A 22,095-nucleotide genomic window follows, 5' to 3' on the forward strand; every position below is an offset into this window, starting at 1 on the left:
CTCCCTGGGAGAGAGGGGACAGAGAGACACCAGTCAGTGTACAGATATCTCCCTGGGAGAGAGGGGACTGAGAGACACCAGTCAGTGTATGGATATCTCTCTGAGAGAGGGGACTGAGAGACACCAGTCAGTGTACAGATATCTCCCTGGGAGAGAGGGGACTGAGAGACACCAGTCAGTGTATGGATATCTCCATGAGATAGGGGACTGAGAGACACGAGTCAGTGTACAGATATCTCCCTGGGAGAGAGGGGACTGAGAGACACCAGTATGTGTATAGATATCTCCCTGGGAGCGAGGGGACTGAGAGACAACAGTCTGTGTACAGATATCTCCCTGGGATAGAGGGGACTGAGAGACACCAGTCTGTGTATAGATATCTCCATGGGAGAGGGGGGACTGAGAGACACCAGTCTGTGTACAGAGAGACACCAGTCTGTGTACAGATATCTGCCTGGGAGAGAGGGGACTGAAAGACACCAGTCAGTGTATAGATATCTCCCTGGGAGAGAGGAGACTGAGAGGCACCAGTCAGTGTACAGATATCTCCCTGAGAGAGGGGACTGAGAAACACCAGTCTGTGTATAGATACCGCGCCGGGAGAGAGGGGACTGAGAGACCCCAGTCTGTGTACAGATATCTCCCTGAGAGAGAGGGGACTGAGAGACACCAGTCAGTGTACAGATATCTCCCAGAGAGAGGGAACTTAGAGACACCAGTCAGTGGACAGATATCTCCCAGAGAGAGGGAACTGAGAGACACCAGTCTGTGTACAGATATCTCCCTGAGAGAGGGGACTGAGAAACACCAGTCTGTGTATAGATATTGCCCTGGGAGGGGACTGAGAGACACCAGTCTGTGTACAGATATCCCCTTGAGATAGGGAACTGAGAGACACCAGTCAGTGTACAGATATCTCCCAGAGAGAGGGAACTGAGAGACACCAGTCAGTGTACAGATATCTCCCTGAGAGAGAGGGAACTGAGAGACACCAGTCAGTGTACAGGTATCTCACTGAGAGAGGGGACTGAGAGACACCAGTTTTTGTACAGATGTCTCCCTGAGAGAGGGGACTGAAAGAAACCAGTCAGTGAATAGATATCACCCTGAGAAAGAGGGAACTGTGAGACACCAGTCAGTGTACAGGTATCTCCCTGGGAGAGAGGGGGCTGAGGGACACCAGTCAGTGTGCAGATATCTCCCTGGGAGAGAGGGGACTGAGAGACACCAGTCAGTGTATGGATATCTCCCTGAGAGAGGGGACTGAGAGACACCAGTTAGTGTACAGATATCTCGCTGGGAGAGAGGGAACTGAGAGACACCAGTCAGTGTATGGATATCTCCCTGAGAGAGGGGACTGAGAAACACCAGTCTGTGTATAGATATCGCCCAGGGAGAGAGGGGACTGAGAGACCCCAGTCTGTGTACAGATATCTCCCTGAGAGAGAGCGGACTGAGAGACACCAGTCAGTGTCAGTGAACAGATGTCTCCCTGAGAGAGGGGACTGAGAGACACCAGTCAGTGTACAGATATCTCCCTGAGAGAGAGGGAACTGAGAGACACCAGTCAGTGTACAGATATCTCCCTGAGAGAGGGGACTGAGAAACACCAGTCTGTGTATAGATATCGCTCTGGGAGAGAGGGGACTGAGAGACACCAGTCTGTGTTTAGATATCTCCCTGGGAGAGAGGGGACTGAGAGACACCAGTCAGTGTATCGATCTATCCCTGGGAGAGAGGGGACTGAGAGACACCAGTCAGTGTATCGATCTATCCCTGGGAGAGAGAGTACTGAGAGACACCAGTCAGTGTATAGATATCTCCCTGGGATAGAGGGGACTGAGAGACACCAGTCTGTGTATAGATATCTCCATGGGAGAGGGGGGACTGAGAGACACCAGTCTGTGTACAGAGAGACACCAGTCTGTGTACAGATATCTGCCTGGGAGAGAGGGGACTGAAAGACACCAGTCAGTGTATAGATATCTCCCTGGGAGAGAGGAGACTGAGAGGCACCAGTCAGTGTACAGATATCTCCCTGAGAGAGGGGACTGAGAAACACCAGTCTGTGTATAGATACCGCCCCGGGAGAGAGGGGACTGAGAGACAGCAGTCAGTGTATCGATCTATCCCTGGGAGAGAGGGTACTGAGAGACACCAGTCAGTGTATAGATATCTCCCTGGGAGAGAGGATACTGAGAGTCACCAGTCAGTGTACAGATATCGCACTGAGAGAGGGGACTGAGAGACACCAGTCAGTGTATAGATATCTCCCTGGGAGAGAGGAGACTGAGAGGCACCAGTCAGTGGACAGATATCGCCCTGACAGAGGGGACTGAGAGACACCAGTCAGTGTACAGATATCTCCCTGATAGAGAGGGACTGGTAGACACCAGTCAGTGTATAGATATCTCCCTGGGATGGAGGGGCCTGAGAGACACCAGTCAGTGCACAGATATCTCCCTGGGAGAGAGGGGACAGAGAGACACCAGTCAGTGTACAGATATCTCCCTGGGAGAGAGGGGACTGAGAGACACCAGTCAGTGTATGGATATCTCTCTGAGAGAGGGGACTGAGAGACACCAGTCAGTGTACAGATATCTCCCTGGGAGAGAGGGGACTGAGAGACACCAGTCAGTGTATGGATATCTCCATGAGAGAGGGGACTGAGAGACACGAGTCAGTGTACAGATATCTCCCTGGGAGAGAGGGGACTGAGAGACACCAGTATGTGTATAGATATCTCCCTGGGAGCGAGGGGACTGAGAGACAACAGTCTGTGTACAGATATCTCCCTGGGATAGAGGGGACTGAGAGACACCAGTCTGTGTATAGATATCTCCATGGGAGAGGGGGGACTGAGAGACACCAGTCTGTGTACTGAGAGACACCAGTCTGTGTACAGATATCTGCCTGGGAGAGAGGGGACTGAAAGACACCAGTCAGTGTATAGATATCTCCCTGGGAGAGAGGAGACTGAGAGGCACCAGTCAGTGTACAGATATCTCCCTGAGAGAGAGGGGACTGAGAGACACCAGTCAGTGTACAGATATCTCCCTGGGAGAGAGGAGACTGAGAGGCACCAGTCAGTGTACAGATATCTGCCTGGGAGAGAGGGGACTGAGAAACACCAGTCTGTGTATAGATACCGCGCCGGGAGAGAGGGGACTGAGAAACACCAGTCTGTGTACAGATATCTCCCTGAGAGAGAGGGACTGAGAGACACCAGTCAATGTATAGATATCTCCCTGGGATGGAGGGGCCTGAAAGACACCAGTCAGTGCACAGATATCTCCCTGAGAGAGGGGACTGAGAAACACCAGTCTGTGTATAGATATCGCCCTGGGAGAGAGGGGACTGAGAGACACCAGTCTGTGTTTAGATATCTCCCTGGGAGAGAGGGCACTGAGGGACACCAATCAGTGTATCGATCTATCCCTGGGAGAGAGGGTACTGAGAGACGCCAGTCAGTGTATAGATATCTCCCTGGGAGAGAGGATACTGAGAGTCACCAGTCAGTGTACAGATATCGCACTGAGAGAGGGGACTGAGAGACACCACTCAGTATATAGATATCTCCCTGGGAGAGAGGAGACTGAGAGGCACCAGTCAGTGGACAGATATCGCCCTGACAGAGGGGACTGAGAGACACCAGTCAGTGTACAGATATCTCCCTGATAGAGAGGGACTGGTAGACACCAGTCAGTGTATAGATATCTCCCTGTGAGAGGGGACTGAGAGACACCAGTCTGAGTATATATATCTCCCTGGGAGAGAGGGGACTGAGAGACACCAGTCAGTGTACAGATATCTCCCTGAGAGAGAAGGGACTGATAGACACCAGTCAGTGAATAGATATCTCCCTGAAAGAGAGGGAACTGAGAGACACCAGTCAGTGTACAGGTATCTCCTTGAGAGAGGGGACTGAGAGACACCAGTCTTTGTACAGATATCTCCCTGAGAGAGAGGGACTGAGAGACAACAGTCTGTGTACAGATATCTCCCTGAGAGAGGGGACTGAGAGACACCAGTCAGTGTACAGATATCTCCCAGAGTGAGGGAACTGAGAGACACCAGTCTGTGTATAGATATCTTCCTGGGAGAGAGGGGACTGAGAGACACCAGTCTGTGTTTAGATATCTCCCTGGGAGAGAGGGGGCTGAGAGACACCAGTCAGTGTATCGATCTATCCCGGGGAGAGAGGGTACTGAGAGACACCAGTCAGTGTATAGATATCTCCCTGGGAGAGAGGATACTGAGAGTCACCAGTCAGTGTACAGATATCGCACTGAGAGAGGGGACTGAGAGACACCTGTCAGTGTACAGATATCTCCCTGATAGAGAGGGACTGGTAGACACCAGTCAGTGGATAGATATCTCCCTGTGAGAGGGGACTGAGAGACACCAGTCTGTGTACATATATCTCCCTGGGAGAGAGGGGACTGAGAGACACCAGTCAGTGTACAGATATCTCCCTGAGAGAGAAGGGACTGATAGACACCAGTCAGTGAACGGATATCTCCCTGAGAGAGAGGGACGGAGAGACACCAGTCAATGTATAGGTATCTCCCTGGGATGGAGGGGCCTGAGAGACACCAGTCAGTGCACAGATATCTCCCTGGGAGAGAGGGGGCAGAGAGACACCAGTCAGTGTACAGATATCTCCCTGGGAGAGAGGGGACTGAGAGACACCAGTCAGTGTATGGATATCTCTCTGAGAGAGGGGACTGAGAGACACCAGTCAGTGTACAGATATCTCCCTGGGAGAGAGGGGACTGAGAGACACCAGTCAGTGTATGGATATCTCCCTGAGAGAGGGGACTGAGAGACACCAGTCAGTGTACAGATATCTCCCTGGGAGAGAGGGGACTGAGAGACACCAGTATGTGTATCAATATCTCCCTGGGAGAGAGGGGACTGAGAGACAACAGTCTGTGTACAGATATCTCCCTGGGATAGAGGGGACTGAGAGACACCAGTCTGTGTATTGATATCTCCCTGGGAGAGAGGGGACTGAGAGACACCAGTCTGTGTACAGAGAGACACCAGTCTGTGTACAGATATCTCCCTGGGAGAGGGACTGAGAGACACCAGTCAGTGTATAGATATCTCCCTGAGAGAGAGGGAACTGAGAGACACCAGTCAGTGTACAGAGAGACACCAGTCTGTGTACAGATATCTGCCTGGGAGAGAGGGGACTGAAAGACACCATTCAGTGTATAGATATCTCCCTGGGAGAGAGGGGACTGAGAGACACCAGTCAGTGTACAGATATCTCCCTGAGAGAGAGGGAACTGAGAGACACCAGTCAGTGTACAGATATCTCCCAGAGAGAGGGAACTGGGAGACACCAGTCAGTGTACAGATATCTTCCTGAGAGAGAGGGAACTGAGAGACACCAGTCAGTGTACAGGTATCTCCCTGAGAGAGGGGACTGAGAGACACCAGTCTTTGTACAGATATCTCCCTGAGAGAGGGGACTGAAAGACACCAGTCAGTGAATAGATATCTCCCTGAGAGAGAGGGAACTGAGAGACACCAGTCAGTGTACAGGTATCTCCCTGAGAGAGGGGACTGAGAGACACCAGTCTTTGTACAGATATCTCCCTGAGAGAGAGGGGACTGAGAGACACCAGTCAGTGTACATATATCTCCCTGAGAGAGAGGGACTGAGAGACACCTGTCTGTGTACAGATATCTCCCTGGGCGAGAGGGGACTGAGAGACACCAGTCTGTGTTTAGATATCTCCCTGGGAGAGAGGGGACTGAGAGACACCAGTCTGTGTACAGATATCTCTTTTTGCCGGAATTCAAGTGCCAGATAATCAAATTCCTCTGCATTGCTAGCATCCAGTTGAAAATCCCTTATCTCTGGAACGTCGTGTTGGCTGTATGTGCGGGAATGGAGGCTGTGGTCTTCTCATCCTTTCCCTTTGTCTCTCCCCTTTGCGATCTCCTGAAGGATGCTAGTCTCCTCAGTTGATTCGGGTGACCACCACATTGCAAAATATTGCAGCGGTGAACCTTTAGTGAAAGAACGATTAGCAAACTGCTTGAGGCTGGAATACCTACCAGGCAGCCCTGTCATACTCAGCCCACACTCGCACAAACTCGTCCAAGTGATGTGGTCCCAGGATGGAAGAATCACGCGTCAGGTACTCAAAGTTATCCATAATGACAGCCACAAACAGGTTCAGCATCTGAGGGAAAAGAAAACCCCAAATCAGGAACTTGGACACACTCCAGGACAACAGCAAATTGAAAGGCGAGGAAACACACCCAGGCCTGGTGATATGAGGGGTGCGTCGGACATGACCTCTTGGCCTGCTGTCGACCTCGACGGCTGAGGATTGTCAGAGCCTTTTAAAAGCTGGGCTCAGGCAAGCGGGTAGGAAGGCTCTGGGAGTGCAGCCCCAGTGGTGGCCTGTGTAGGATCCAGCTGGTTAATGTTGGATAAATCTGGTCTCTCTTCTGGCTGCAGCACAGCTCGGAGCTGCTCAGTTGCAAGAGAGAGCACGTAAACTGACACCAGAGATTAGGGGATGGTGATTTGGGGAGAAGCTAGCAACAGAAAGGCTTACATTTCTATGGTCTCACAGCCAATGCAGCATTTTTTTTAAGAATGTGCACATTGCTGTAAAGTAAGAAACATGGCAGCCAAATTGTACACAGCAAAATGCCACGAACAGCAATGTGATAATGACCAGGTAACCTATTTTAGTGAGGTTGGATAAGAAATAACTATTGGTCAGGACCCTAGGGCGTGCTTCCCTACTCATGTTTAAAGTAGTGTCACAAGATATTTCACATTCAGGGTGGCACGGTGGTCAGCACTGCTGCCTCACACTGCCAGCGACCCGGGTTCAATTCTGGCTCTGGGTGACTGTCCGTGTGGAGTCTGTACGTTCTCCCTGTGTCTGCGCGGGTTTCCTCCGGATGCTCTGGTTTCCTCCCACAGTCTAAAGTTGTGCAGGTTAAGTGAATTGGCCAATGCGCGGGGTCACGGGAATAGGGCGGGGGAGTGGGCCATGGAGGGGTGCTCTTTCATAGGGCCAGTGCAGACTCAATGGGCCAAATGGTCTCCTTCTGGACTGTAGGGATTCTATAGTTTCACGTGAGGGAGTATAAGCATGTTTGGTTTAACATCGTGTCAGAATGGCAGCATCTCTCCCTCAGAACTGCACTGGGGGTATCAGCCTGGATTCTGTGAAGTGTTTGGACGTGAATCAACAGGATTATAATCAGAGACAAGAGTCTTCCTCACTGAGGCAGTGCTGACATGAAGGAAGATTGGACTGTTCACAGTATGGAGAGGGTCAAGGAGGATTGATAGATAGTTACAAGTGAGGAATGTGTTGGGAAAGGGGTTTGGCTGATTATAGAATGAGTCTGATGATTAAAAACCATTGAACTCTTGTATCAAAAGCATCACCAGAATAACAAAAATTCTATCTGATTCTCCAAAATTGCCACTTACAAGAAATGAGCAGAGGAATATGAAAGAGACAAAGTAGAAATAAGCAAAGTCGGTGCCACATTGTCTGTCCGAGGCCCCCTCACATCTCTTCTCACTCAGGCACGCCAGCATGATCTCCTGCCAGGACTCCCCTGTTGCACTCCTGCAGTCAAACATACATGCTCCATCAGTATGGCAAAAAACACTGAGCAGTGTGGGGAGACACTGGCAAATGGGGAAACACAATGGGTATTGGGGACACACACTGCTCATCAGGGACATGCACTGCACACCGGGGCCGCGCACCGGGGGAAAGCACCGTGCACTGGGGGCACTTACTGCGCATCAAGGGCATGCACTGCTCATCGGGGTCATGTACTGCACATCGAGGGCACGCACTGCGCATTAGGGGCAAGCATCGTGCACCGAGGGCATGCACTACGCACCGAGGGCACGCACTGAGTTTTGGGGACACACACTGGGTATTGGGGACAGGCACCAGGCAAAGGAGACACGCACCATGCACTGGGGGCACGCACCGCGCACCAGCGGCATGCACCTGGTATTGGGGGCAAGCACTGGGTATTGGGGAAAACACACTATGTATTGGGGAAAACACACTAGGTATTGGGGGCACAGACTAGGTATTGGGGAAACACACTAGGTATTGGGCACACACTAGGTATTGGGGACACACACTAGGTATTGGGGACACACGCTGGGTATTGGGGACACAGGTATTGGGGACACACAGGTATTGGGGACACACACTAGGTATTGGGGACACACACTAGGTATTGGGGACACACACTAGGTATTGGGGATACACACTAGGTATTGGGGGGGACACTAGGAATTGGGGATACACACTAGGTATTGGGGACACACACTGGGTCTTGGGGACACACACTGGGTCTTGGGGACACACACTAAGTATTGGTGACACACACTAGGTATTGGGGACACACACTAGGTATTCGGCTCACACACTAGGTATTGGGGACACACACAGGTATTGGGGACACACACTAGGTATTGGGGAAAACACACTAGGTATTGGGGGCACACACTAGGTATTGGGGAAACACACTAGGTATTGGGGACACACTAGGTATTGGGGACACACAGTAGGTATTGGAACCACACGCTAGGTGTTGGGGACACACATATTGGGTACACACACAGGTTTTGGGGACATACACTAGGTATTGGGGACACACACTAGGTAGTGGGGACACACACTAGGTATTGGGGACACACACTAGGTATTGGGGATACACACTAGGTATTGGGGATGCACACGAGGTAGTGGGGACACACGCTAGGTATTGGGGACACACACTAGGTATTGGGGACATACACTAGGTATTGGGGATGCACACTAGGTAGTGGGGACACACCCTAGGTATTGGGGACACACACTAGGTATTGGGGACATACACTAGGTATTGGGGATGCACACGAGGTAGTGGGGACACACGCTAGGTATTGGGGATACACACTAGGTGTTGGGGACACACACTGGGTATTGGGGCCACACACTGGGTCTTGGGGACACACACTGGGTCTTGGGGACACACACTAAGTATTGGTGACACACACTAGGTATTGGGGACACACACTAGGTATTCGGCTCACACACTAGGTATTGGGGACACACACAGGTATTGGGGACACACACAAGGAATTGGGGACACACACTAGGTATTGGGGAAAACACACTAGGTATTGGGGAAAACACACTAGGTATTGGGGGCACACACTAGGTATTGGGGAAACACACTAGGTATTGGGGACACACTAGGTATTGGGGACACACAGTAGGTATTGGAACCACACGCTAGGTGTTGGGGACACACGTATTGGGTACACACACAGGTTTTGGGGACATACACTAGGTATTGGGGATGCACACTAGGTAGTGGGGACACACACTAGGTATTGGGGACACACACTAGGTATTGGGGATACACACTAGGTGTTGGGGACACACACTGGGTATTGGGGCCACACACTAGGTATTGGGGACATACACTAGGTATTGGGGATGCACACGAGGTAGTGGGGACACACACTAGGTATTGGGGACACACACTAGGTATTGGGGATACACACTAGGTATTGGGGATGCACACGAGGTAGTGGGGACACACGCTAGGTATTGGGGACACACACTAGGTATTGGGGACATACACTAGGTATTGGGGATGCACACTAGGTAGTGGGGACACACCCTAGGTATTGGGGACACACACTAGGTATTGGGGACATACACTAGGTATTGGGGATGCACACGAGGTAGTGGGGACACACGCTAGGTATTGGGGATACACACTAGGTGTTGGGGACACACACTGGGTATTGGGGCCACACACTGGGTCTTGGGGACACACACTGGGTCTTGGGGACACACACTAAGTATTGGTGACACACACTAGGTATTGGGGACACACACTAGGTATTCGGCTCACACACTAGGTATTGGGGACACACACAGGTATTGGGGACACACACAAGGAATTGGGGACACACACTAGGTATTGGGGAAAACACACTAGGTATTGGGGAAAACACACTAGGTATTGGGGGCACACACTAGGTATTGGGGAAACACACTAGGTATTGGGGACACACTAGGTATTGGGGACACACAGTAGGTATTGGAACCACACGCTAGGTGTTGGGGACACACGTATTGGGTACACACACAGGTTTTGGGGACATACACTAGGTATTGGGGATGCACACTAGGTAGTGGGGACACACACTAGGTATTGGGGACACACACTAGGTATTGGGGATACACACTAGGTGTTGGGGACACACACTGAGTATTGGGGCCACACACTAGGTATTGGGGACATACACTAGGTATTGGGGACACACACTAGGTAGTGGGGACACACACTAGGTATTGGGGACACACACTAGGTATTGGGGATACACACTAGGTATTGGGGATGCACACGAGGTAGTGGGGACACACGCTAGGTATTGGGGACACACACTAGGTATTGGGGACATACACTAGGTATTGGGGATGCACACTAGGTAGTGGGGACACACCCTAGGTATTGGGGACACACACTAGGTATTGGGGACATACACTAGGTATTGGGGATGCACACGAGGTAGTGGGGACACACGCTAGGTATTGGGGATACACACTAGGTGTTGGGGACACACACTGGGTATTGGGGCCACACACTGGGTCTTGGGGACACACACTGGGTCTTGGGGACACACACTAAGTATTGGTGACACACACTAGGTATTGGGGACACACACTAGGTATTCGGCTCACACACTAGGTATTGGGGACACACACAGGTATTGGGGACACACACAAGGAATTGGGGACACACACTAGGTATTGGGGAAAACACACTAGGTATTGGGGAAAACACACTAGGTATTGGGGGCACACACTAGGTATTGGGGAAACACACTAGGTATTGGGGACACACTAGGTATTGGGGACACACAGTAGGTATTGGAACCACACGCTAGGTGTTGGGGACACACGTATTGGGTACACACACAGGTTTTGGGGACATACACTAGGTATTGGGGATGCACACTAGGTAGTGGGGACACACACTAGGTATTGGGGACACACACTAGGTATTGGGGATACACACTAGGTATTGGGGATGCACACGAGGTAGTGGGGACACACGCTAGGTATTGGGGACACACACTAGGTATTGGGGACACACACTAGGTATTGGGGACATACACTAGGTATTGGAACCACACGCTAGGTGTTGGGGACACACGTATTGGGTACACACACAGGTTTTGGGGACATACACTAGGTATTGGGGATGCACACTAGGTAGTGGGGACACACACTGGGTATTGGGGCCACACACTAGGTATTGGGGACATACACTAGGTAGTGGGGACACACACTGGGTATTGGGGCCACACACTGGGTATTGGGGCCACACACTAGGTATTGGGGATACACACTAGGTGTTGGGGACACACACTGGGTATTGGGGCCACACACTAGGTATTGGGGACATACACTAGGTATTGGGGATGCACACGAGGTAGTGGGGACACACGCTAGGTATTGGGGACACACACTAGGTATTGGGGACATACACTAGGTATTGGGGATGCACACTAGGTAGTGGGGACACACCCTAGGTATTGGGGACACACACTAGGTATTGGGGATACACACTAGGTGTTGGGGACACACACTGGGTATTGGGGCTACACACTAGGTATTGGGGACACACACTGGGTCTTGGGGAAAACACACTAGGTATTGGGGGCACACACTAGGTATTGGGGAAACACACTAGGTATTGGGGACACACTAGGTATTGGGGACACACAGTAGGTATTGGAACCACACGCTAGGTGTTGGGGACACACGTATTGGGTACACACACAGGTTTTGGGGACATACACTAGGTATTGGGGATGCACACTAGGTAGTGGGGACACACACTAGGTATTGGGGACACACACTAGGTATTGGGGATACACACTAGGTGTTGGGGACACACACTGGGTATTGGGGCCACACACTAGGTATTGGGGACATACACTAGGTATTGGGGATGCACACGAGGTAGTGGGGACACACGCTAGGTATTGGGGACACACACTAGGTATTGGGGACATACACTAGGTATTGGGGATGCACACTAGGTAGTGGGGACACACCCTAGGTATTGGGGACACACACTAGGTATTGGGGATACACACTAGGTGTTGGGGACACACACTGGGTATTGGGGCCACACACTAGGTATTGGGGACACACACTGGGTCTTGGGGAAAACACATTGGGTATTGAGTATGCACCGACCCTCAAAATCAGCACCCCACCAATGCCCACTTCCCTACCCACCCATCCCACCCTATCCCTGTAACCTTACCTGCATATCTTTAAGACACTAAGAGGCAATTTAGCACGATCAATCCACCTGACCTTCACATCTTTGGACTGTGGGAGGAAACCAGACCACGCGGAACAAACTCACGCAGATATGGGGAGAATGTGCAAACTCCACACATATTTATTGATCTTCAATAGCAGAAGCTCTTTGAAAAATGTCTCTGCCTAGGAAAATTCCTCCCTTTGGGATAATTCTCCACTCTGAGTCCTGATTGGTACCTCAGGCCAGGTGACCTTTATTCTGCTGTGTTTCCCTCAAAGGGACAATCATTACAGATTCCCTGACTTCCCAATTTCTGGATCAGGATGTTGTAAGGCTGCTCAATACTTTCACTATCAATAAGGCCTGAGACTTGTGGTAGTTGTGTGTTTGGCTAACCATAGAATGTACAGTGCAGAAGGAGGCCATTCTGCCCATCGAGTCTGCACTGGCCCTTGGAAAGAGCACCCTACCCACGCCCACATCTCCACCCTGTCCCCGTAACCCAGCCCAATCTTTTTGGACACTAAGGGCAATTTAGCATGGCCAATCCACTTAACCTGCACATCTTTGGACTGCGGGAAGAAACCGGAGCACCCGGAGGAAACCCACACAGACACGGGGAGAACTGCAGACTCCGCACAGACAGTGACCAAAGCTGGGAATCGAACCTGCGACCTTAATGTTGGAGTGTAATTGGGATGGTCATTTTTGAAGATTTTGCTTACTTTTTAGCGCATCGGTAGTTTTAACAAAGTTCTGAATTTGTCACAGGCACCTTGCTAATGGGTTGAGTTAAGGTAAGCTAACCCAAAGTGTAAATGACTTAAAACATGGAGTTAATGATGGATTATAGTGAATGAGTGCATAGCTGAATACTGACTCGAGTGGAGGCTTCTTAAAAGCCAACGTCTAAACTATTACGAAAAGATTTAGGAGCAGATTCTGGAAAGCTGATAAATGTTTAACAAGCTGTAATGCTAACTCTGTTTCTCCCTTTCCTAGACTCTGAGAAGTTCCCCAGTTGAGTGTTTCTCGGCAGCGCGATTGTCTTCCCACCGCTTGTCAATGGGATTTCCCATTGTAACCACCCCATGCTGGTGGGAACCCCATGGGTGGGGGTACGCTGCCAGCGGGAAAAGTGAATCGTAACGCCCGGAGAATTCCGGCTTCTGTTTTTCAGCATTTCCTGTTCTTACCATAGATAGAAAATATTGTGAAGTAACAGGAATACGAAATTAAACTGATTTTACACTGAGTGTAGATTCATATCCTCATTCATCAGTAGGAATTCATTTTAATTCATTCTTGGAATGTGAGTGTGGCTGAAGCTTATCCCATCTAGTTTTCCTAGACACAACAGGACAGTTCACTCGGCCACTTCAGAGGGCAGTCAAGTGTCAACCCTGTTGTTGCGAGACTGGAGTCACATATAGGCTCAGATCGGGTCAGGGTGGCAGACATTCCTCACTAAAGGACACAAGTGAATTGGCTGGGGTTTTAACACCTTTATTGTCGGCTGTTACTCAGGCCAGCTCTTTACCTCCAAAACCTTTCAACACTGAAATTAAATCCTAAGGCCATTACAAAGAAAAAAAAGAAAGACTTGTACCGTAGTGCTTTTCATGCCCAGTTTCAAAGGGGTTCACAACCAGTGAAGTACTTTATAGTCACATGTTGCAATGCAGGAAACATCACAGCCAATTTGTGCAAAGTAAAATCCCACAAACAGCAGTATGATAATGACAAGATCGTCTGTTTTTGTGATGCCGACAGGGGCATGAATATTGGTCAGGACACTGGAGGGAACTCCCCTGGTCTACTGTAAAATGGTGCAACAGGATCATTTACATCCACCTACATAGGGGCTGGAGCCTCTATTTAACATCCCATCCAAGAGACAGCATCTACAATAGTGCGTCACTCCCTCAGCACTGCACTTGAACAACAGTTTTTACTTTGCACTCAAATGGGAGGCAAGAGAGCTCCCAGCTGAGCCACGGCTGGCATAGATATTTGTGTAAAAAAGCAAATTACTGCGGATTATGGAATCTGAAACCAAAAGAGAAAATGCTGGAAAATCTCAGCAGGTCTGGCAGCATCTGTAGGGAGAGAAAAGAGCTAACATTTCTAGTCCAGATGACCCTTTGTCAAAGCTAAAAGGCACAGAAAATGGGAGATATTTATACTGTGGGGTGAGGGAATGAAAGATAGTTATTTGTGTATCAGCATTTCCAAATATTGAAAACTTTAATTTTTTTTTAAACACCAGGCTACATAAACTGCTACCATTTCCCAGATCAATGATGTATGACATAAACAACAATGTGGCATAGTGGTTAGCACTGCTGCCTCACAGCACCAGAGACCCGGGTTTGATTTCAGCTTTGGGTGACTGTGGAGTTTGTACTTTCTTCCTGTGTTTGCATGGATTTCCTTTGGATGCTCCGGTTTCCTCCCACAGTCCAAAGATGTGCAGGCTAGGTGGACTGGCCATGCTAAAATTCCCCCTTAGTGTCCAAAGATATGCAGGTTAGGTGGGGTTATGGGGATAGGACGTGGAATTGTGCCGAGGTAGGGTGATCTTTCAGAGGGTCGGTGCAAACTCGATGGACCGAATGGATTCAATGATTTGCTGGTGTCTATCAGATAATGCTGACAGAGAAATCTTTGGTAGAGGAACATTCCATTGCAGATCTAAACTGTGAGTGAAGCTTTTACAGTAACATAACATTCAAATCTGAGGAATCTAACAGGTGTTCCTTGGCTCTGTGTGGCCACGGGATACCAGATGTAACCCACCTGAACAACAGCATCAAGGCATTGAAGAAGGTGTGGAAGTTGTTGTGCCGGTTGATGGGGGTGCTGTCTTCCAATCCAATGTTTCCAAATAGCTGTCAAAATCCACAAGAGATTGAAACCATTCTGTTAGTCAGCACATTGAATAGAATACTGGCTTAATGTATTCATAGCATCTTACTCAGTTTAAAGTCTGCAACTCACCTGCATCCCAATGATGGCGTATATGAAGAACAACATAGCAATCAAGAGGCAGACGTACGGAAGGGCCTGGGAAGGAGAACATTTGCTGATCACGAATACTACAATGCATTCACCATAAGATGGCAAACAAAAGGAGGAAAGTCCAAACCTCTATTTATTAATGACTTTTTACAGCTCCCAGTGCATTAATATTTTGAGCAAATATTGCTTGTACAGAATTCAAGTACCGCTGAAAAGCACACATACTGACAAAGCTTTTTGTTTTTCACTCATCAGGAATGCTCGCAAGAAAGGACCAAACTGTAACAGAGGAACAACAATTTATATTGTTTGAGAAGCGGATTAGTTGGCAAGTGAAGAGAATGCGGATTGGTGGAGGCGTTGTCATGGGAAATGCAACAGGAAACAATTAAGTGATAGATATTCTGACATTCTGAGTGATCCGACTGGGGGGAGAAAAAACGAAAAAGTGACATCACAGGAAAGCTGTGACCTGATTGGCTGGTAGGGAATCTGCACTAAATTTAAAAATTAAACATTGTTAAACTAATTAAACAATTAATTACTTAATCATAATTTAGAGGGGTATCTAAGCCAGAGACCGGAGAGTACTGTATTTAGCATTTACATTTATAGGAGAAATCTAGTGCTAGGAAACATACAGTTATCAGTAACTTTAAAAATATATATATTTTAAAATTTAATTTACTAATTAATTAACGCAATGTCAATTAGAGGGGCACAGTGCTCTGACTGTGAGATGTGGCAGGTCCGGGAGGCTTCCAGCATCCCGGATGGCTTCATCTGCAGAAAGTGCACCCAACTGGGGCTCCTCACAGACCGCAAGGTCCGGTTGGAGCAGCAGTTGGATGCACTTAGGAGCATGCAGGTGGCAGAAAGCATCATAGATAGCAGTTATATAAATGTGGTCACATCCAAGTTGCAGGCAGAGAAATGAGTGACTACCAGAAGAAGCAGGCAATCAGTGCAGGAATTCCCTGTGGTTGTCCCCCTCTCAAACAGGTAGACCCCTTTGGATACTGTCGGGGGGGAAAAGCCAATCAGGGGAAAAAGCAGCAACCAGAGCAGTGGCACCACGGCTGGCTCTGATGTTCAGAAGGGAGGGTCAAAATGCAGAAGAGCAATAGTCATAGGGGACTCTGTAGTCAGGGGCACAGATAGGCGCTTCTGTGGACGTGAAAGAGACTCCAGGATGGTATGCTGCCTCCCTGGTGCCAGGATCTAGGATGTCTCAGAACGGGTAGCGGGCATCCTGAAGGGAGAACGCAAACAGGCAGAGGCTGTTGTACATATTGGTACTAACGACATAGGCAGGAAGGGGGATGAGGTCCTGCAGCAGGAGTTCAGGGAGCTGGGCAGAAAGTTAAAAGACAGGACCTCAACGGTTGTAATCTCAGGATTACGCCCTGTGCCACGTGCCAGTGAGGCTAGAAAGAAAGCAGGAAGATAGAGCAGATAAACACATGGCAACACAGCTGGTGTAGGTGGGAGGGTTTTAGTTATCTGGACCACTGGGAGCTCCTCCGGGGCAGGTGTGACCTAAGAACATAAGAACTAGGAGCAGGAGTAGGCCATCTGGCCCCACGAGCCTGCTCCGCCATTCAATGAGACTTTGGCTGATCTTTTATGGACTCAGCTCCACTTTCCGGCCCGAACACCACAATCCTTAATCCCTTTATTCTTCAAAAAACTATCTATCTTTATCTTAAAAACATTTAATGAAGGAGCCTCAACTGCTTCGCTGGGCAAGGAATTCCATAGATCCACAACCCTTTGGGTGAAGAAGTTCCTCCTAAACTCAGTCCTAAATCTACTTCCCCTTATTTTAAGGCTATGCCCCCTAGTTCTGCTTTCACCCACCAGTGGAAACAACCTGCCCGCATCTATCCTATCTATTCCCTTCATAATTTTATATGTTTCTATAAGATCACCCCGCATCCTTCTAAATTCCAATGAGTACAGTCCCAGTCTACTCAACCTCTCCTCGTAATCCAACCCCTTCAGATCTGGGATTAACCTAGTGAATCTCTGCACACCCTCCAGCGCCAGTACGTCCTTTCTCAGGTAAGGAGACCAAAACTGAACACAATACTCCAGGTGTGGCCTCACTAACACCTTATACAATTGCAGAATAACCTTCCTCGTCTTAAACTCCATCCCTCTAGCAATGAAGGACAAAACTCCATTTGCCTTCTTAAGCACCTGTTGCACCAGTAAGCCAACTTTTTGCGACTCATGCACTAGCACACCCAGGTCTCTCTGCACAGAAGCATAGAATCATAGAATCATAGAAGTTTACAGCATGGAAACAGGCCCTTCGGCCCAACCAGTCCATGCCGCCCAGTTTTTACCATTAAGCTAGTCCCAGTTGCCCGCACTTGGCCCATAACCCTCTATACCCATCTTACCCATGTAACCATCTAAATGCTTTTTGAAAGACACAATTGTACCCGCCTCTACTACTACCTCTGGCAGCCCATTCCAGACACTCACTACCCTCTGAGTGAAGAAATTGCCCCTCTGGGCCCTTCTGAATCTCTCCCCTCTCACCTTAAACCTATGCCCTCTAGTTTTAGACTCCCCTACCTTTGGGAAAAGATGTTGACTATCTACCTTATCTATGCCCCTCATTATTTTATAGACCTCTATAAGATCACCCCTAAGCCTCCTACGCTCCAGGGAAAAAAGTCCCAGTCTATCCAGCCTCTCCTTATAACTCAAACCATCAAGTCCCGGCAACATCCTAGTAAATCTTTTCTGCACTCTTTCTAGTTTAATAATATCCTTTCTATAATAGGGTGACCAGAACTGCACACAGTATTCCAAGTGTGGCCGTACCAATGTCTTGTACAACTTCAACAAGACGTCCCAACTCCTATATTCAATGTTCTGACCAATGAAACCAAGCATGCCGAATGCCTTCTTCACCGCCCTGTCCACCTGCGACTCCACCTTCAAGGAGCTATGAACCTGTACTCCTAGATCTCTTTGTTCTATAACTCTCCCCAACGCCATACCATTAACTGAGTAGGTCCTGGCCTGATTCGATCTGCCAAAATGTTTTAATATTTTATCATTTAAATAATAATCCCTTTTGCCGTTATTCCTACCAAAATGGATAACCTCACATTTGTCAACATTGTATTCCATCTGCCAGAGCCTAGCCCATTCACTTAACCTATCCAAATCCCTCTGCAGACTTCCGGTATCCTCTACACTTTTTGCTTTACCACTCATCTTAGTGTCGTCTGCAAACTTGGACACATTGCACTTGGTCCCCAACTCCAAATCATCCATGTAAATTGTGAACAATTGTGGGCCCAACACTGATTCCTGAGGGACACCACTCGCTACTGATTGCCAACCAGAGAAACACCCATTAATCCCCACTCGTTGCTTTCTATTAATTAACCAATCCTCGATCCATGCTACTACTTTACCCTTAATGCCATGCATCTTTATCTTATGCAGCAACCTTTTGTTTAGCACCTTGTCAAAAGTTTCTGGAAATCCAGATATACCACATCCATTGGCTCCCCGTTATCTACCGCACTGATAATGTCCTCAAAAAATCCCACTAAATTAGTTAGGCACGACCTGCACTTTATGAACCCATGCTGCGTCTGGCCAATGGGACAATTTCCATCCAGGTGCCTCGCTATTTCTTCCTTGGTGATAGATTCCAGCATCTTCCCGACTACCGAAGCTAAGCTAACTGGCCTATAATTATCCGCTTTCTGCCTACCTCCTTTTTTAAACAGTGGTGTCACGTTTGCTAATTTCCAATCTGCCGGGACACCCCAAAGTCTAGCGAATTTTGGTAAATTATCACTAATGCATTTGCAATTTCCCTAGCCATCTCTTTCAGTACTCTGGGATGCATTCCATCAGGGCCAGGAGACTTGTCTACCTTTTGCCCCATTAGCTTGCCCATCACTACCTGTTTAGTGATAACAATCACCTCAAGGTCCTCACCTGTCAGACCCTCATTTCCATCAGTCACTGGCATGTTATTTGTGTCTTCCACTGTGAAGACCGACCCACAAAACCTGTTCAGTTCCTCAGCCATTTCCTCATCTCCCATTATTAAATCTCCCTTCTCATCCTCTAAAGGACCAATATTTACCTCAGCCACTCTTTTTTGTTTCTTATATTTGTGGAAACTTTTACTATCTGTTTCTATATTCTGAGCAAGTTTACTCTCATAACCTATCTTACTCTTCTTTATAGCTTTTTTAGTAGCTTTCTGTTGCCCCCTAAAGATCTCCCAGTCCTCTAGTCTCCCACTAATCTTTGCCACTTTGAATGCTTTTTCCTTCAATTTGATACTCTCCCTTATTTCCTTAGATATCCATGTTCGATTTTCCCTCTTTCTGCCGTCCTTCCTTTTTGTTGGTATAAACCTTTGCTGAGCACTGTGAAAGATTGCTTGGAAGGTCCTCCACTGTTCCTCAACAGTTTCACCATAAAGTCTTTGCTCCCAGTCTACCTTAGCTTGTTTTTCTCTCATACCATTGTAATCTCCTCTGTTTAAGCACAAAACACTAGTGTTTGATTTTACCTTCTCACCCTCCATCTGGATTTTAAATTCTACCATATTGTGATCGCTCCTTCCGAGAGGATCCCTAACTATGAGATCATTAATCAATCCTGTCTCATTTCACAGGACCAGATCTAGGACCGCTTGTTCCCTCATCGGTTCCATTACATACTGTTCTAGGAAACTATTGCGGATACATTCTATAAACTCCTCCTCAAGGCTGCCTTGACCGACCTGGTTCAACCAATCGACATGTAGATTAAAATCCCCCACGATAACTGCTGTACCATTTCTACATGCATCCGTTATTTCTTTGTTTATTGCCTGCCCCACCATAATGTTACTATTTGGTGGCCTATAGACTACTCCTATCAGTGACTTTTTCACCTTACTATTCCTGATTTCCACCCAAATGGATTCAACCTTATCCTCCATAGCACCGATGTCATCCCTTACTATTGCCAGGATGTCATCCTTAAATAACAGAGCTACACCACCTCCCTTACCATCCACTCTGTCCTTCCAAATAGTTTGATACCCTTGGATATTTAACTCCCAGTCATGACCATTCTTTTACCATGTTTCAGTAATGGCCACTAAATCATAGTCATTCACGATGATTTGCGCCATCAACTCATTTACCTTATTCCGAATACTACGAGCATTCATGTAAAGTACACTTATGTTGGCATTTATACCTCTGTTTTGAATCTTAACACCTTGATCAGTAACCTCTCCTAAGTTATTTTTCCTCTTAACTTTTCTCCTCATTTTCCTAGTCGTTGAACCTACATCTTCATGTAACAACCTGCCGCATCGCTTTCCATTTGTGTTTTTACTTCCCGTTTTATTCCTTTTAGTATTACTGGGCCTATTCACTGAGCTCCTTTCAGTCACTGTACCTTGTACTGTCGCCCGTTTTGATTTTTGACTATGGCCTCTCTGCCTTACACTTTCCCCCTTACTGCCTTTTGTTTCTATCCCTGTTTTACTGCCTTACAACTTCCTGCATCGGTTCCCACCCCGCTGCCACATTAGTTTAAATACACCCCAACCGCTCTAGCAAATAGGACATCTCGGACATCTGGGACATCAGTTCCAGTTCTGCCCAGGTGTAACCCGTCCAGTTTGTACAGTTCCCACCTCCCCCAGAACCGGTCCCAATGCTCCAGGAATCTGAAACCCTCCCCCTGACACCATCCCTTCAGTCACGTATACATCCTATATATCCTGTCATTTCTAATCTGACTAGCACATGGCACCGGTAGTAATCCTGAGATCACTACCTTTGAGGTCCGATTTCTTAACTTCCTTCCTAGCTCCCTGTATTCTGCTTTTAGGACCTCATCCCTTTTTTTTACCTATGTCGTTTGTACCGATGTGTACCACAACCACTGGCTGTTTGCCCTCCCCCTCCAGAATGTCCTGTACTCGCTCCGAGACATCCTTGACCCTAGCACCAGGGAGGCAACATACCATCCTGGAGTCTCGTTTGTGGCCACAGGAACGCATGTCTATTCCCCTTACAATTGAATCCCCTATAACTATTGCCTGTCACACTTATCACCCCTCCCCTCTGCAGCAGAATCAACCGTGGTGCCACGAGTTTGGCTGTTGCTGTTTTCCCCTGAGAGGCCATTCCCCTCAACAGTATCCAAAGCGGTAAATCTGTTCGGCAGGGGAATGGCCACAGGAGATTCCTGCACTACCTGCCTCGCTATCTTGCTCTGTCTGGTGGTCACGCATTCCCTTCCTGCCTGCGGAGTCTGAGCCTGCCGTGTGAACACCTCTCTATACGTGCTATCCACGATACTCTCCGACTCGCAGATGCTCTACAGTGTCTCCGGCCACCACTCCAGCTCTGAAACTCGAGCTTCCAGGAGCTGCAACTGGAGACACTTCCTGCACACATGCTGACCCTGGGGACTGGAACTGTCCACAGCCTGCCACATGGAGCAAGAGGAGCAGACCACGCCTTGGAGCTGTCCTGCCATGAATTATTCCTTTAAATTAACCTTTGAAATTAAAGTTCAGAAAGATGTTTTTGTGTCAGATTAAATCTCATCCCTGTGTACTATTTAATTAGATTTTTGTTAAAAAACTGAGTATTTATCCCTCTTGATCTGACAACAAATTAAAAAGTTATTTAATTGAAATTAAAAAAGTTATTTAAA

The 22,095-nt window shown here is 48.3% G+C and overlaps 1 protein-coding gene across 1 annotated transcript in view; it reads right to left on the bottom strand.

The window, feature by feature from the left end:
- The window catches only part of LOC140426708 (probable voltage-dependent R-type calcium channel subunit alpha-1E), a 1,526,345-nt gene that overhangs the window by 124,486 nt on the left and 1,379,764 nt on the right, over positions 1-22,095 (bottom strand). Inside the window, exons 35-38 of the mRNA XM_072511794.1 lie at positions 15,361-15,426; positions 15,160-15,251; positions 7,478-7,619; positions 6,073-6,200 (exon numbers count right to left, since the gene is read on the bottom strand). Coding sequence (XP_072367895.1) covers positions 6,073-6,200; positions 7,478-7,619; positions 15,160-15,251; positions 15,361-15,426 — 428 coding nt within the window. The remainder of the gene's footprint in view (positions 1-6,072; positions 6,201-7,477; positions 7,620-15,159; positions 15,252-15,360; positions 15,427-22,095) is intronic.

Source organism: Scyliorhinus torazame, chromosome 7 (genome assembly GCF_047496885.1).
Source record: "Scyliorhinus torazame isolate Kashiwa2021f chromosome 7, sScyTor2.1, whole genome shotgun sequence".
Classification (NCBI taxonomy): Eukaryota; Metazoa; Chordata; class Chondrichthyes; order Carcharhiniformes; family Scyliorhinidae; genus Scyliorhinus; species Scyliorhinus torazame.